The sequence below is a fragment of the Nerophis lumbriciformis genome, linkage group LG23 (genome assembly GCF_033978685.3).
Source record: "Nerophis lumbriciformis linkage group LG23, RoL_Nlum_v2.1, whole genome shotgun sequence".
NCBI lineage: Eukaryota > Metazoa > Chordata > Actinopteri > Syngnathiformes > Syngnathidae > Nerophis > Nerophis lumbriciformis.
In genome coordinates, this window is record NC_084570.2 from 36,501,470 (window position 1) to 36,514,780 (window position 13,311).

The 13,311-nt window shown below is 39.3% G+C and overlaps 1 protein-coding gene across 7 annotated transcripts in view; it reads left to right on the plus strand.

Moving 5' to 3' along the window:
- Nucleotides 1–13,311, plus strand: part of LOC133622727 (ral GTPase-activating protein subunit beta-like) — an 87,217-nt gene that overhangs the window by 51,800 nt on the left and 22,106 nt on the right. For 2 of the 7 annotated variants that reach the window (XM_061985634.2, XM_061985638.2), the window contains 9 exons: nucleotides 1,070–1,200; nucleotides 1,257–1,439; nucleotides 2,975–3,123; nucleotides 5,190–5,377; nucleotides 5,446–5,549; nucleotides 5,634–5,789; nucleotides 10,531–10,740; nucleotides 10,799–10,957; nucleotides 11,018–11,183. In XM_061985634.2, coding sequence (XP_061841618.2) covers nucleotides 1,070–1,200; nucleotides 1,257–1,439; nucleotides 2,975–3,123; nucleotides 5,190–5,377; nucleotides 5,446–5,549; nucleotides 5,634–5,789; nucleotides 10,531–10,740; nucleotides 10,799–10,957; nucleotides 11,018–11,183 — 1,446 coding nt within the window. The remainder of the gene's footprint in view (nucleotides 1–1,069; nucleotides 1,201–1,256; nucleotides 1,440–2,974; nucleotides 3,124–5,189; nucleotides 5,378–5,445; nucleotides 5,550–5,633; nucleotides 5,790–10,530; nucleotides 10,741–10,798; nucleotides 10,958–11,017; nucleotides 11,184–13,311) is intronic. The other 5 variants (XM_061985635.2, XM_061985639.2, XM_061985637.2 and 2 more) reach the window with 3 other exon arrangements.

A 13,311-nucleotide genomic window follows, 5' to 3' on the forward strand; every position in this document is an offset into this window, starting at 1 on the left:
AAAATTTGCTACAAAAGACCTTCACATTGTCTTTATGAGCTATTGTGTATTCATTATGAATATATATTATGGTATTTATTCAATAATGGAATTAAAAAAAAAAAAATCCTCAAAATTCTACACACAATACTCCATAATGACAATGACAAAAGATTTTAGGAAAAACATTTGCAAATTAATTAAAACTAAAAAAAATATGTAGTTTTTTAAATTTGTTTTTGTTTTTAATTAATTTGCAATTTAAAGAAAAAACTTTTGAAATTGTCTTTATGGGGTTTTGTGTATCCATTATGGTATTTATTCCATAATGGAATAAAAAGATTTTTGTCCTCAAAATTCTACTAACCAGTACCCCGTAATGACAATGTGAAAGGTTTTATAGAAACTATTTTGCAAATAGATTATAACTTAAAAAATGGCATGAAGTTTTTATTTTTTTATTTTTAATACATTTCTAAAATAAATAAATAAATAACAACTTTTCACTATGTCATAATGTATATAAATTATTGGTATCCATAATGCTATTTATTCCTTAATGGAATAAAAACATGTTTGTCTTCGAGATTCTACACACAATACCCCATAATGACAATGTGAGAAGGTTTTTTTGAAAAAAAAAAAAAAAAAGCAAAATAATTCAAACTAAGTAAATGACGTGTAGTGTTAAATTTGTAATAAAAAAATATTTTCACATTGTCATTATGGGGCATTGTGGGCAGATTTTGAGGACAAAAGAAATGTGTTTTGAAATAAGGCTGTAACATGTGGAAAAAGTTAATCCTTTGCGGATGCACTGTATTTTGCGTAACGCAGCAGCAACAGAAGCAATGTTGTAATAGCAGCAAACTGCTGAGCCAGAAATAATAGTTCCACAGTACGGCAAGTATTGGCCTCGGAGCACAAGTGACATTTTAAAGGCAGATGAAGATTAAAAACAGTCCAGAACGTAAACATTGCTCAGCCTTATTTTGCTGCATGAATATACGCTTGCCGTGTGTGCTCACCCCAACAAACTTGTTGCGCTTCCTCTGCTCTGTTTGGTATTTCGGGGTGTCATATGTTGTAGCTCTTCCAGATACAGCGGCGGGCCTGCTGGTGCGCAGCATCCACCTGGTCACACAGAGGCTCAACTCCCAGTGGAGACAAGACATGAGCATCTCGCTGGCCGCCCTGGAGCTGCTGGCCGGCCTCGCCAAGGTACAGTCCGCACTCCCACCTTTTGCCCTTTACCTACCAGAGCGCCCTGTGCTCAGGTCAAGGCGGGGGTGGACTCGGCGGACCGTAAGCGTGCGGTCAGCTCTATATGCGGCTACATCGTCTACCAGTGTAGTCGTCCAGCGCCTCTGCAGTCCAGAGACCTGCACTCCATGATTGTAGCTGCCTTCCAGTTCCTCTGCGTGTGGCTCACCGAGCACCCTGACATGCTGGATGAAAAGGTATATTACAGCTGCCAAAGAAAACAAGTTTTCTTTATTTTATTTTATTAATTGCAATTCTTATTTGGAACAATTCTTAATCAATTTAAAATAAAATCGATTTTTTTTTTTTTTTAAATATATTTTTTTGAATTAATAGCAATTCTTATTCGAAACAATTCTTAATCAATAAAAAAAAAGAAATGTTTTTTTTTTTATTAATTGCAATTCTTTTTTGGAACAATTCTTAATCAATTTAAAATAAAATTGATTTTTTTTTTTTTATATATATATATTTTTTAGAATTAATAGCAATTCTTATTCGAAACAATTCTTAATCAATAAAAAAGTTTTTTTTTTAAATTAATTGCAATTCTTTTTTGGAACAATTCTTAATCAATTTAAAATAAAATCGATTTTTTTTTTTTTCCCCCTTTTTTTAGAATTAATAGCAATTCTTATTCGAAACAATTCTTAATTAAAAAAAAAAGTTTTGTTTTTTATAGAATGAATTGCAATTCTTTTTTGGAACAATTCTTAATCGATTAAAAAGAATCGATTTTTAATTTTTTAATAATTAATAGCAATTCATATTTGGAACAATTCTTAATCAATTAAAATAAAAAAAACATAGATGTTTTTATTTTTTTAATCTTATTTTTTATTTTTTAATCTGTCCTGTCCAGCCACTTGGGAGAATTACATTGTTGATGTCGATGATCTATATTTGCTGTACACATTATCTCATTGCCTTGTTTGCATTTGACTTTATTTATGGGTATTTAGCATTTTATAAAAGTTTTTAAGTACTATATAAACATTTATCAGAGCTGTTAATCTATTTTATGGAGGAATGTAATTAATCTTAGAACTGATTTTAAAAATAGATTTTGACTCGAGAATCGTTTCGAGTCGAGAATCGATTCTGATTCCAACCGTTATTTGCGATTTTTTATTTGTAACAATTCTTAAAAAAATAAAAATTGATTTTTGATTTTAAGCGATTAAGGCCGCACCATATTGTTGATGTAGATGATCATATCTGCTGTACACATTTTACTTTAAAACATATATTTCTCTTGTTGCCTTATTTTTATTTGACTTTATTAAATGTTTGGCGTGAATTGTATTACATTTTTTAAGTAATATAAACATTTATTAGAGCTGTTTATATATTTTATGGCGGAATCCAATCAATCATAGAACTAGCACCAAATTTTATTAAAAAGTATTGATTTTGAATCGAGAATCGTTTTGAGTCGAGAATCGATTCAGAATCAAATCTCTACCCCGAAGAAACAAATCGAATCGTATGGTGCCCAAAGATTCACAGCCCTATATATAAGGGGTGTCAAAAAAATAGATTTTTAATTGGTTTTAAACTGTTTTTAAATCGATTTTTATTATTATTCTTTTTTTTTAGATCTGTCCTGTCCAGCCACTCAGACAAATCATCATGTTGATGTAGATTAATCTATATCTGCTGTACACATTATGTATCCATCTACATCTACATATATTGTATTTGACTGCGTTTGTGTCACCTTTGTCAACAGGATTGTTTGGTGGAGGTTCTGGAGATAGTGGAGCTGGGAATCTCAGGCAGCAAGTCCCGACAGGAACAGGAAGTGCGACACAAAGGGGAGAAGGAGCACAACCCGGCTTCCATGAGGGTGAAAGATGCTGCCGAGGCCACTCTGTCATGGTGAGACAACCTTTGCTCTTTTCTTCTCCGCACAGAGTGACGCCTCTCAGTTCGCACCAGACCTCTCTCGCAGTAAAGCATTGTCGCACTTTATTCCTGTCATCTTCAACTTCCGTTCAAAACTTGGGGGCAACTAACCCTTATCAACAGTCAGCAGAGCACTCCCGTCATATAAAGGATCTTTGACGTGCGTGAATGCAAAATATAGCAGAACCCTTCTGTCATGTAGAGGAGGGTTTTTTGTAAGTTGTTGAAAAACAGCTGTCAAATAAAGGATATTTGATCAGAGCTTTTGTAGATAGATTCCTAAAAAGGTCGTCTTTTAATAGAAGATATTTGACTCGTGCTTTTGTTGTAGATCCTTAAAAACAGCACAGTGCTTCTGTCCTTAAAAGTAGTGTTTTTGTTGTGTGTGCTGATAAACAACAGAGCACTCTTTTCAAATAGAGTATCTTTGACTCCTGTTTTTGTAGTAGATCCTTTAAAACAGCACAGTGGTTCTGTCCCATGAAAGTGTTTTTTGTGGGTGCTGAAAAACAGCACAGAACTCTTGTCAAATGGAGAATCTTTAACTAGTGTTTTTGTAGTAGAGCCTAAAAACAGTAGAGTGGACCTTTTAAATAGAGGATCTTTGACTAGCTTTATTGCAAAAAGTCCTTGAAAACAGCAGAATCATTCAGTCACGTACAATAATGTTTTTGTTGTAGGTTGTTCAAAACAGCAGCATGCACCTCAAAATAGAGGATCTTTAACAGACAGAGCGCTTCTGACCTATATAGTTTTGTAGCAGCAAAGCCCTCCTGACAAATAGAGAATCTTTATTAAGAGGAGCACTCGGCTGTTTTTATGTACAGTCTTCAAAAGCTGTTATCATAGGATCTTTGACTTGTGTTTTGTTATAGTTCCTTAAAAACAGCAGAGTGCTCCTCTTAATAGAGGATCTTTGTAGGAGGTCCTTAAAACAGCAGAGCTCTACTTAGAGGATCTTTGACCAGAGCTTTTGTAGAAGGTCCTTAAAACAGCAGAGCTCTACTTAGAGGATCTTTGACCAGAGCTTTTGTAGAAGGTCCTTAAAACAGCAGAGTGCTCCTCTTAATAGAGGATCTTTGACTCGTGTTTTTTTTATATTTTGTTAAAAACAGCAGAATGCTCCTCTAATTAGAGGATCGTTGACTTGTGTTTTTGTTATATTTCCTTAAAACAGCAGAGTGCTCCTCTAATTAAAGGATCTTTGACTCATGTTTTTGTTATAGGTCCTTAAAAACGGCAGAGTGCTCCTTTTAATAGAGGATCTTTGACCTGTGTTTATTTTAAAGTTCCTTAAAACAGTAGAGCGTTGCTGTCAAATAGAGAATCTTTGACCAGAGCTTTTGTAGAAAGTCCTTAAAACAGCAGAGTGCTCCTAATAGAAGACCTTTGACTCGTGTTTTTGTCATAGTTGTTTAAAAACAGTAGAGTGCTCCTCTAATTAGAGGATCTTTGACCTGTGTTTGTGTTATAGTTGCTTAAAAACAGCAGAACGCTGCTGTCAAATAGAGGATCTTTGACCAGAGCTTTTGTAGAAGGTCTTTAAAAACAGCAGGGTGCTCCTCCTAATAGAGGATCTTTGACCTGTGTTTTTCTTATAGTTTCTTAAAAACAGCAGAGCGCTGCTGTCAAATAGAGGATCTTTGACCAGAGCTTTTGTAGAAGGTCTTTAAAAACTGCAAGACTCTCCAGTTGTACACAAGGTGTTTGACATTTTTCAGTAAGTTCTAAAAAACAACAATGCGCTCTGTATCTTTGACAAGCAATTTTACAATAGAGCTTTGAAAAGAGCGAAATGTCTTATAGAGGATCTTTGACAAGGTTAACGCAGTGCTTCAGTTTTTATTGATGAAGCATGTTGTACACAAAATGGTGAACATAGAAAATGTGGCCAATCTAGTTAGGTATACTCTGAAAGCAATATGGGATCATTATAGTGAGGAGATATTTATAGAAATTAAATATTTAGCTATGCTGTCTTTGAGAGAGGTGAATGTAAGTCCAAAAGCCTTGTTTTTGTCATTCCTCTTGTTCTCCAGTATCATGCAGGTCCTGGGAGCCTTCCCCTCTCCGAGTGGAACCGCGTCCACCTGCAGCCTCCTCAACGAAGACACCCTGATCCGCCATGCCAGACTGGGCTCAACAGGAGCCAGCAACTTCCGCTACTTCGTGTTGGACAACTCGGTCATTCTGGCCATGCTGGAGCAACCTCTGGGCAACGAGCAGAGTCAGTCCTTCACTGTCCAGAAGTCCTCCACCCCCAGAGCAACCTAACACCTGTGCTCACCCTGACAGACCCCAGCCCGTCTGTGACGGTCCTGATCCGAGGGACGGCCGGAAGACACGCCTGGACCATGCAGCTCTTCCACCAACCCAGAGGAGCCCGGGCCAATCAGAGGGTGAGATCACACTAAAGGCAGCTGCTGTTGATTATGACCAAAAATAGTTTGGTTTATTGCTGACAGCACCACCTTCTCCCACAGCAGGCCTTTGTCCCAGAGGGACGCCCTACGCCAAACAACGGTGTGGGGATCAGATACAACGTCAAGCAGAGACCCTTCCCCGAGGAGGTGGATAAGATTCCCCTGGTCAAAGCCGACGTTAGCATTCCCGACCTGGACGACATCGTCAGCAAAGAGGTGAGACAGGCGTCCATCTTGCAATGTATCACCTTCCACGTACTCACAGGAATGTTGTTGTAGTATGGACAAATTATTTTTTACTTATACTTTTGTGTATGTTTCTCACCTTTCTTGTCTTTTCTTTAAAACCTAACTCTGGCTAGAAGCCTTATGTTACCTCTGGGTGGCAATGTTTAATTATACTTTCCCTGTCAAATAGATAAATGTTTTATGTTGGTTGATGTGGATCATTATTGATATTTGTATGACCTATGGAAAATAAGGAGCAGGAGAAAAATATATTAAATGTAAACATTAAAATTTGAAAAGTAACTTCCTGTGATTATAATCCCTCAGCTATTAAGGCAGAAAGGAAATGTCAACACAAGCATGAAAACACTCCAACAATGTCAACAAAATATTAAAATCGCATTGAACACTTAATAATAAACTCTTAAAATGAAGGGGCAAAAATAAGGAATATGTTTACAATGAAGTGTAATAAACATAGAGAAACCTGAGAACTATTTTCTGCAGGTTTAGTGGCAGGAAGTTACAGTTGTGCTAAGGTGGTGTGGTATTAGCGGTCTGGCCTGCATCATGTACAGACCACATTGGTCTGACTACGGTCCCTTTGAAAACATCCAAAACCTGTCCAGGTGACTTTTGCTCTTTTATCCACAATTTGAACGTTCTCTTCTCACTCCATGCAAAGAATCAACCGCCAGACAACAAGATGGCGCAACCAAACCTGATAGTTGATACTGTTACCTGATTGGGTGTTAGCGTGTCACGTGGTCACTTCTGGTTACAAGACAGCGAGTGCCTTTATTTGCAACTTACGGTTTCTTCCCACGAAGAAGAAGACAAAAAATTATCCAACGTTTTACGGAAGGTACCGGTATTATTTATTGATATGGATTACATGTCTATGGCGATATATATTGGTATGGTTTGATCGCCCAGCCCTAATGGTACATTAGGTGATATCTTGGTACGACCTTCAAAATGGTACACATTGAGAGTGTCGCTGAGTTAGTCACACATTTACTCCGTAAACAAATACAATGCATGGTTATACTACAGCAGACCTGGGCATTCTGCGGGCCACATCCGGCCCTTTGTACGTCCCTGACCGGCCCGCGTGAGGCCAATCATAAATTACAAAATACATTTTAAAAAGTATCTATCTCGAGTGTGCAATACAACGGTGCTGCTTTTGTTTTGAAAAGCGTTATTTGTATTACTTCCGTGTGGACGTATGCTCGTGCGCGATTGTGAGTGAATGTGAACAGCGGCAATCACAATTTACAAAATAAATTAAAAGAAACATCTATGTCGTGCGTGCAATACAACTGTGCTGCTTTTATTTTGAAAAGTGTTATTTATGGGCGTATGTCCGTGTGTAACCTGTGAGTGAAGGTGCACAGCGACAAGTGATGCCTGGTTATCCCCGAGACGCTAAAAAAAGAAAAGTTGATGACGAATGGCGTGTTTTCAACAAGACATGGACTGCCAAGTATTTCTTTACAGAAATTAAAGGTAAAGCCGTGTGCTTAATTTGTGGTACACAGGTTGCTGTGTTTAAAGAATATAGTGTAACGACCTGTTGAAGTTGATGTTGTGTTCTTTAGTTGCGGAAATGAGGAGTGAGGATAGACGTGCGTCTGGACGGAACGAGATAAGTTGAGCTGTGTTAGTATAGGTTGCTCAATAAAAGTTTAAAATGAGCGTCAGACTTGGTGTGCAATTCTTCTGGACGCTACAATTGGTGTCAGAAGTAAAACTTTGCGCATACTGCCGCTGCTTGTGTGAGCATACTGCGCTGCTTGTGTGCTTAGCCTGCTACGTCATCGGGAGGTATGTGCCACGATGTTTCCTGGCGACTTTGTCAAGATTGAACGGGAGGGGAAGGACAATTAAGTGGGGACTTAAGGTGCCGGCAGCGACTGCAGATGTCTGTGTGAATCCCGGACGTGAGCTCGTCGCAAAGAGAGAGAGAGAGGGTGGAAGGAGAGAGGCAGCGTCACAGGTGCAGCGCACGCTGCTTGGCATGGGGGAATTCCGCCCTCAATGAAGACTCCCAGGTTTGATGGCAAGGCGAACTGGGAGGCATTTCATTCCACTTCTGACACCAATTGTAGCGTCCAGAAGAAATGCACACCAAGTTTGACGCTCATTTTAAACTTTTATTGAGCAACCTATACTAACACAGCTCAACTTATCTCGTTCTTTCCACACGCACGTCTATCCTCACTCCTCATTTCCGCAACAGCAACACTTCCTCCTTCTTTACCAATCACCTTACAGGCGTGCTACGTTCACAACAAAGAGGATGCAGGATAAAGTGACAGAAATTGAAATTTTTGCATTGTAATATACATCAGGAAGTGTTGTGTAAGAAAGTGTTAAAAATAAAACCATCAAAAACCATCTGCTTTTGTTTAAAGATAAGTTAGGTTAAATGAAAATAATATTATTATTATTATATATCTTACGGTATATCAAAAATAATTTGAGCAAAATGTAATTGAAATATTGTCGGTGTGGCCCTCCAGCAGTGCCCGGGTTGCTCATGTGGCCCCCGGTAAAAATTGATTGCCCACCCCTGTACTACAGCGTCACGTGCACAAAAATATAATCTTTTTTTTTTTTTTTGGAAAATTTGATTTTCTATTACGATTTAGATTTTTTTTTAGGGGGTTAAAACTACAAAAAACAACATTAGAGGAGTGGCTTATGTCATCATGTATTTTGTATTTTAATTACAAACCCTGTTTCCATATGAATTGGGAAATTGTGTTAGATGTAAATATAAACGGAATACAATGATTTGCAAATCATTTTCAACCCATATTCAGTTGAATATGCTACAAAGACAACATATTTGATGTTCAAACTGATAAACATTTTTTTTTTGCAAATCATTAACTTTAGAATTTGATGCCAGCAACACGTGACAAAGAAGTTGGGAAAGGTGGCAATTAATACTGATAAAGTTGAGGAATGCTCATCAAACACTTATTTGAAACATCCCACAGGTGAACAGGCAAATTGGGAACAGGTGGGTGCCATGATTGGGTATAAAAGTAGATTCCAGAAATGCTCAGTCATTCACAAACAACAAATGCGTGAGCAAATTGTTGAACAGTTTAAGAAAAACCTTTCTCAACCAGCTATTGCAAGGAATTTAGGGATTTCACCATCTACGGTCCGTAATATCATCAAAGGGTTCAGAGAATCTGGAGAAATCACTGCACGTAAGCAGCTAAGCCCGTGACCTTCGATCCCTCAGGCTGTACTGCATCAACAAGCGACATCAGTGTGTAAAGGATATCACCACATGGGCTCAGGAACACTTCAGCAACCCACTGTCAGTAACTACAGTTGGTCGCTACATCTGTAAGTTCAAGTTAAAACTCTCTTATGCAAGGCAAAAACTGTTAATCAACAACACCCAGAAACGCCGTCGGCTTCGCTGGGCCTGAGCTCATCCAAGATGGACTGTTACAAAGTGGAAAAGTGTTCTGTGGTCTGACGAGTCCACATTTCAAATTGTTTTTGGAAACTGGATGTTGTGTCCTAATTATGTTTTTATTCATTATTTGTATAACATTTCTATTCAATGTGCACAATTGTAATTACGCAGACAGCAATGTGACTACACAAGTTTAGATCAGACGTTTCCTAATGCAGAAAGAAGTTAATATATCCTGTATTTATATTAGCATTTAAGCTAGCTAACGATCGGCACACTAGTTGTTAGTTAGCTGCTAAATAGTATTTTACGGAACAAGACCTTTTTTCCAGTAAATTAGTTTGTTGACTTGTGTTATCAGTCACGGTTTTAATTCTAATTTGAAACTCTTGACGGCAGTTTATCATCAATATTGATAATTGTATCCCTGCCAATAAATAAAGTTACATGTACAGTTCACGCTGTTCAAACTATTTTATAGATGAGGTACGTAGCAAACTGTGATTATTCCGTGCATTACATTCATAGTACTGTAAATTCTGGGTTATAATCCGCTACTTTTTTTCTACGCCTCAAAGCCTGTGGCTCATAAAACGATGCGGCTGATTTATGGATTTTTCTTCGCTTGCGAACATAAAGCAAATCGTTTTTAATTAACACAATCAAATACATTTAAATGGTGTGTTATTATTTATGCTATGGCGCCATCGTTTGGACGAGTTTGCTCACTGCAGGTGCTGCTGGGTGAATGTGAATTCCTGCTGTTTAAAACTATAAACCGGAAGTGAAAGTGCCGTTCAGTCTTCCAGTCGTCCATAGTGTTTTTACTCATGGATTTTTCATTCATCACTCCAAGCAACGTTTGTAAGTTTTACAATATAACTAAAACTATTCTTACTTACTAAACCGTCCCATGTGTGATGTCTGTAGGAGTGTTTTCATGCATATTTGTACGTGCTTTTGTAATGTAATCAAGTTAGCGTTGTTAGCATTAGCTAACATGCTAACAGGTTTACAAGTGTGTGTGTTAGTAATATTACCTTACATTCTTTTTGTATTGTTTCAGTTTCACCAATTCTTGGGTAAATTCACCACAAGGTCACGGTGGAGTTATTGAGTCTGTTTAGCTGATTGGAGAGCTAGCATGCGCATTACAAATCAGTGGGTGCGGTCTAAATAGTCCATCAAATACGGTAGTTACTATGAATGCCATGTGACTTTTGAGCAGGGTTTTCACAAACTTGCAGCATCTCTTGCAATCCGCTTATCTTTGTTCTTCAGCTGGAAGTTCAACACGAGCGACTTGGCCTTCTGATGAGCAAGCAGGTGGACTATGAGAACACTTTGGAGCGCCACAGCGAGGACGTCTGGCGGTCCAATTCCTTCCCCGACCCGCAGATCGACTGCAAACCGCCACCGCCGTCGCAGGAGTTCCAAACGGCGCGACTCTTCCTCTCCCACTTTGGTTTCCTCTCTCTGGAGGCACTTAAGGTTGGTAGCACCGCCGTTCACCGTCAGCCAGACGCTAGGCTAACAAGTCTACCAACAGGAGCCCAGCAACAGCCGTCTACCTCCTCACCTGATCGCCTTGGAGTCGTCCTTGCCAGGGTTCCTGGATGACATCAACTACCTTGACCTGCTCCCCTGTCGCCCCTTTGACACCGTCTTTGTTTTCTATGTTCGGGCTGGACAGAAGAGCAGCCATGAGGTAATAAAGATCAGGTCCGTGGTTGGTGATATTTTCCCTGCTGACTTTATTTGTGGTCAGATCCTGAGGAACGTAGAGTCCTCAGCCAGCGTTCAGCCTCACTTCCTGGAGTTCCTGCTGTCCCTAGGCTGGCCTGTGGACGTGGGGAGCCACCCGGGATGGACGGGACACCTCCATACCAGCTGGTCCCTCAACCCCTGCTGTGACCATGATCTTCAAAACATTGGTGAGTTCCTCAAACAACTTGTCCTTGGCATCTCAGGGTCATTAAAAAGCATTACACTGCGTTAAAAGGATTTATGAAGGGAATAAAAAGCATACAGCTTCCATAGTGGATCCTGTCAGTAAGATGTCCTTTAGAAAATGTTCATACAATTGTGGACAAGTAAATTATTGAAAATTAACTTGATAAAATTGCTAAGTCCGTGTGTTTGATACAAGAGGTCTCACTTTGTCATCAGTTTCAACATTTGAGCACTATGGTTTCAAAAATTAGTATTTTTGAATGAATCGCCATTCTCATTTATTTATATCCATTTTTTAATTTTATCTGTCCTGTCCAGCCACCCAGACAAAACAAATATTAGTTAAAACATTTTTTTTTATTGTTTCATCTGTCCTATCCAGCCACATATTATGTTATTAAAAAAGTATTGATTTTAAATCGGTTTTATTCGAGAATCAATTCTGAACTGAGTCGTTACACCCAAAAACCGGATCGAATCATGCGGCGCCCAAAGATTCCCAGCCCTACTTAGCCACACTTATTTGACTGTAGAAATAAGTAAACAGAGTGAAGCCTCTCGTCAGTCGTCCACAATCTTTGTTTCGGCTTGAACTGGCGGGACCGCTAGCTTACACACGCGGAAAATAGGGACATAACCTCGCTAGAGTGAGAAGCACTGCTACGAAGAGATGATTCCAATGTGTGGGAATAATTAGTCTTCAACTGAAGGAGCAATATGAGCCCATCAGCACGGATGAAAGAGCAAGTGAACAAACCACCCCACTCAGGTTATTCAACTGGGTTCAATATTTATTGAAGTGCAATTTTGGCTGACAGATTGAGACTCTGTTTGTTTAATCAATCAATCAATCAATCAATGTTTATTTATATAGCCCTAAATCACAAGTGTCTCAAAGGGCTGCACAAGCCACAACGACATCCTCGGTACAGAGCCCACATAAGGGCAAGGAAAAACTCACCCCAGTGGGACGTCGATGTGAATGACTATGAGAAACCTTGGAGAGGACCGCATATGTGGGTAACAAAGCAATGGATGTCGAGTGGGTCTGACATAATATTGTGAAAGTCCAGTCCATAGTGGATCCAACATATCAGCGAAAGTCCAGTCCATAGTGGATCCAACATAATAGTGAGAGTCAAGTCCATAGTGGGGCCAGCAGGAAACCATCCCGAGCAGAGACGGGTCAGCAGCGCAGAGATGTCCCCAACCGATGCACAGGCGAGCGGTCCACCTCGGGTCCCCACTTTGGACAGCCAGCACTTCATCCATGGCCACCGGACCTGTGTAACTCCCCCTCCACAAGGGAGAGGGAAGCAGAGGAGAAAAGAAAAGAAACGGCAGATCAACTGGTTTAAAAAGGGGGTCTATTTAAAGGCTAGAGTATACAAATGAGTTTTAAGATGGGACTTAAATGCTCCTACTGAGGTAGCATCTCTAACTTTTACCGGGAGGGCATTCCATAGTACTGGAGCCTGAATAGAAAACGCTCTATAGCCCGCAGACTTTTTTTGGGCTCTGGGAATCACTAATAAGCCAGAGTTCTTTGAACGCAGATTTCTTGCCGGGACATGTGGTACAATACAATCGGCAAGATAGGCTGGAGCTAGACCGTGTAGTATTTTATACGTAAGTAGTAAAACCTTAAAGTCACATCTTAAGTGCACAGGAAGCCAGTGCAGGTGAGCCAGTATAGGCGTAATATGATCAACCTTTCATGTTCTTGTCAAAAGACTAGCAGCCGCATTTTGTACCAACTGTAATCTTTTAATGCTAGACATAGGGAGACCCGAAAATAATATGTTACAGTAATCGAGACGAGACGTAACGAACGCATGAATAATGATCTCAGCGTCGCTAGTGGACAAAATGGAACGAATTTTAGCGATATTACGGAGATAAAAGAAGGCCGTTTTAGTAACACTCTTAATGTGTGACTCAAAGGAGAGAGTTGGGTCGAAGATAATACCCAGATTCGTTACCGAGTCGCCTTGTGTAATTGTTTGGTTGTCAAATGTTTAGGTGGTATTATTAAATAAATGTCGGTGTCTAGCAGAACCGATAATCAGCATTTCCGTTTTCTTGGCGTTGAGTTGCAAAAAATTTGCG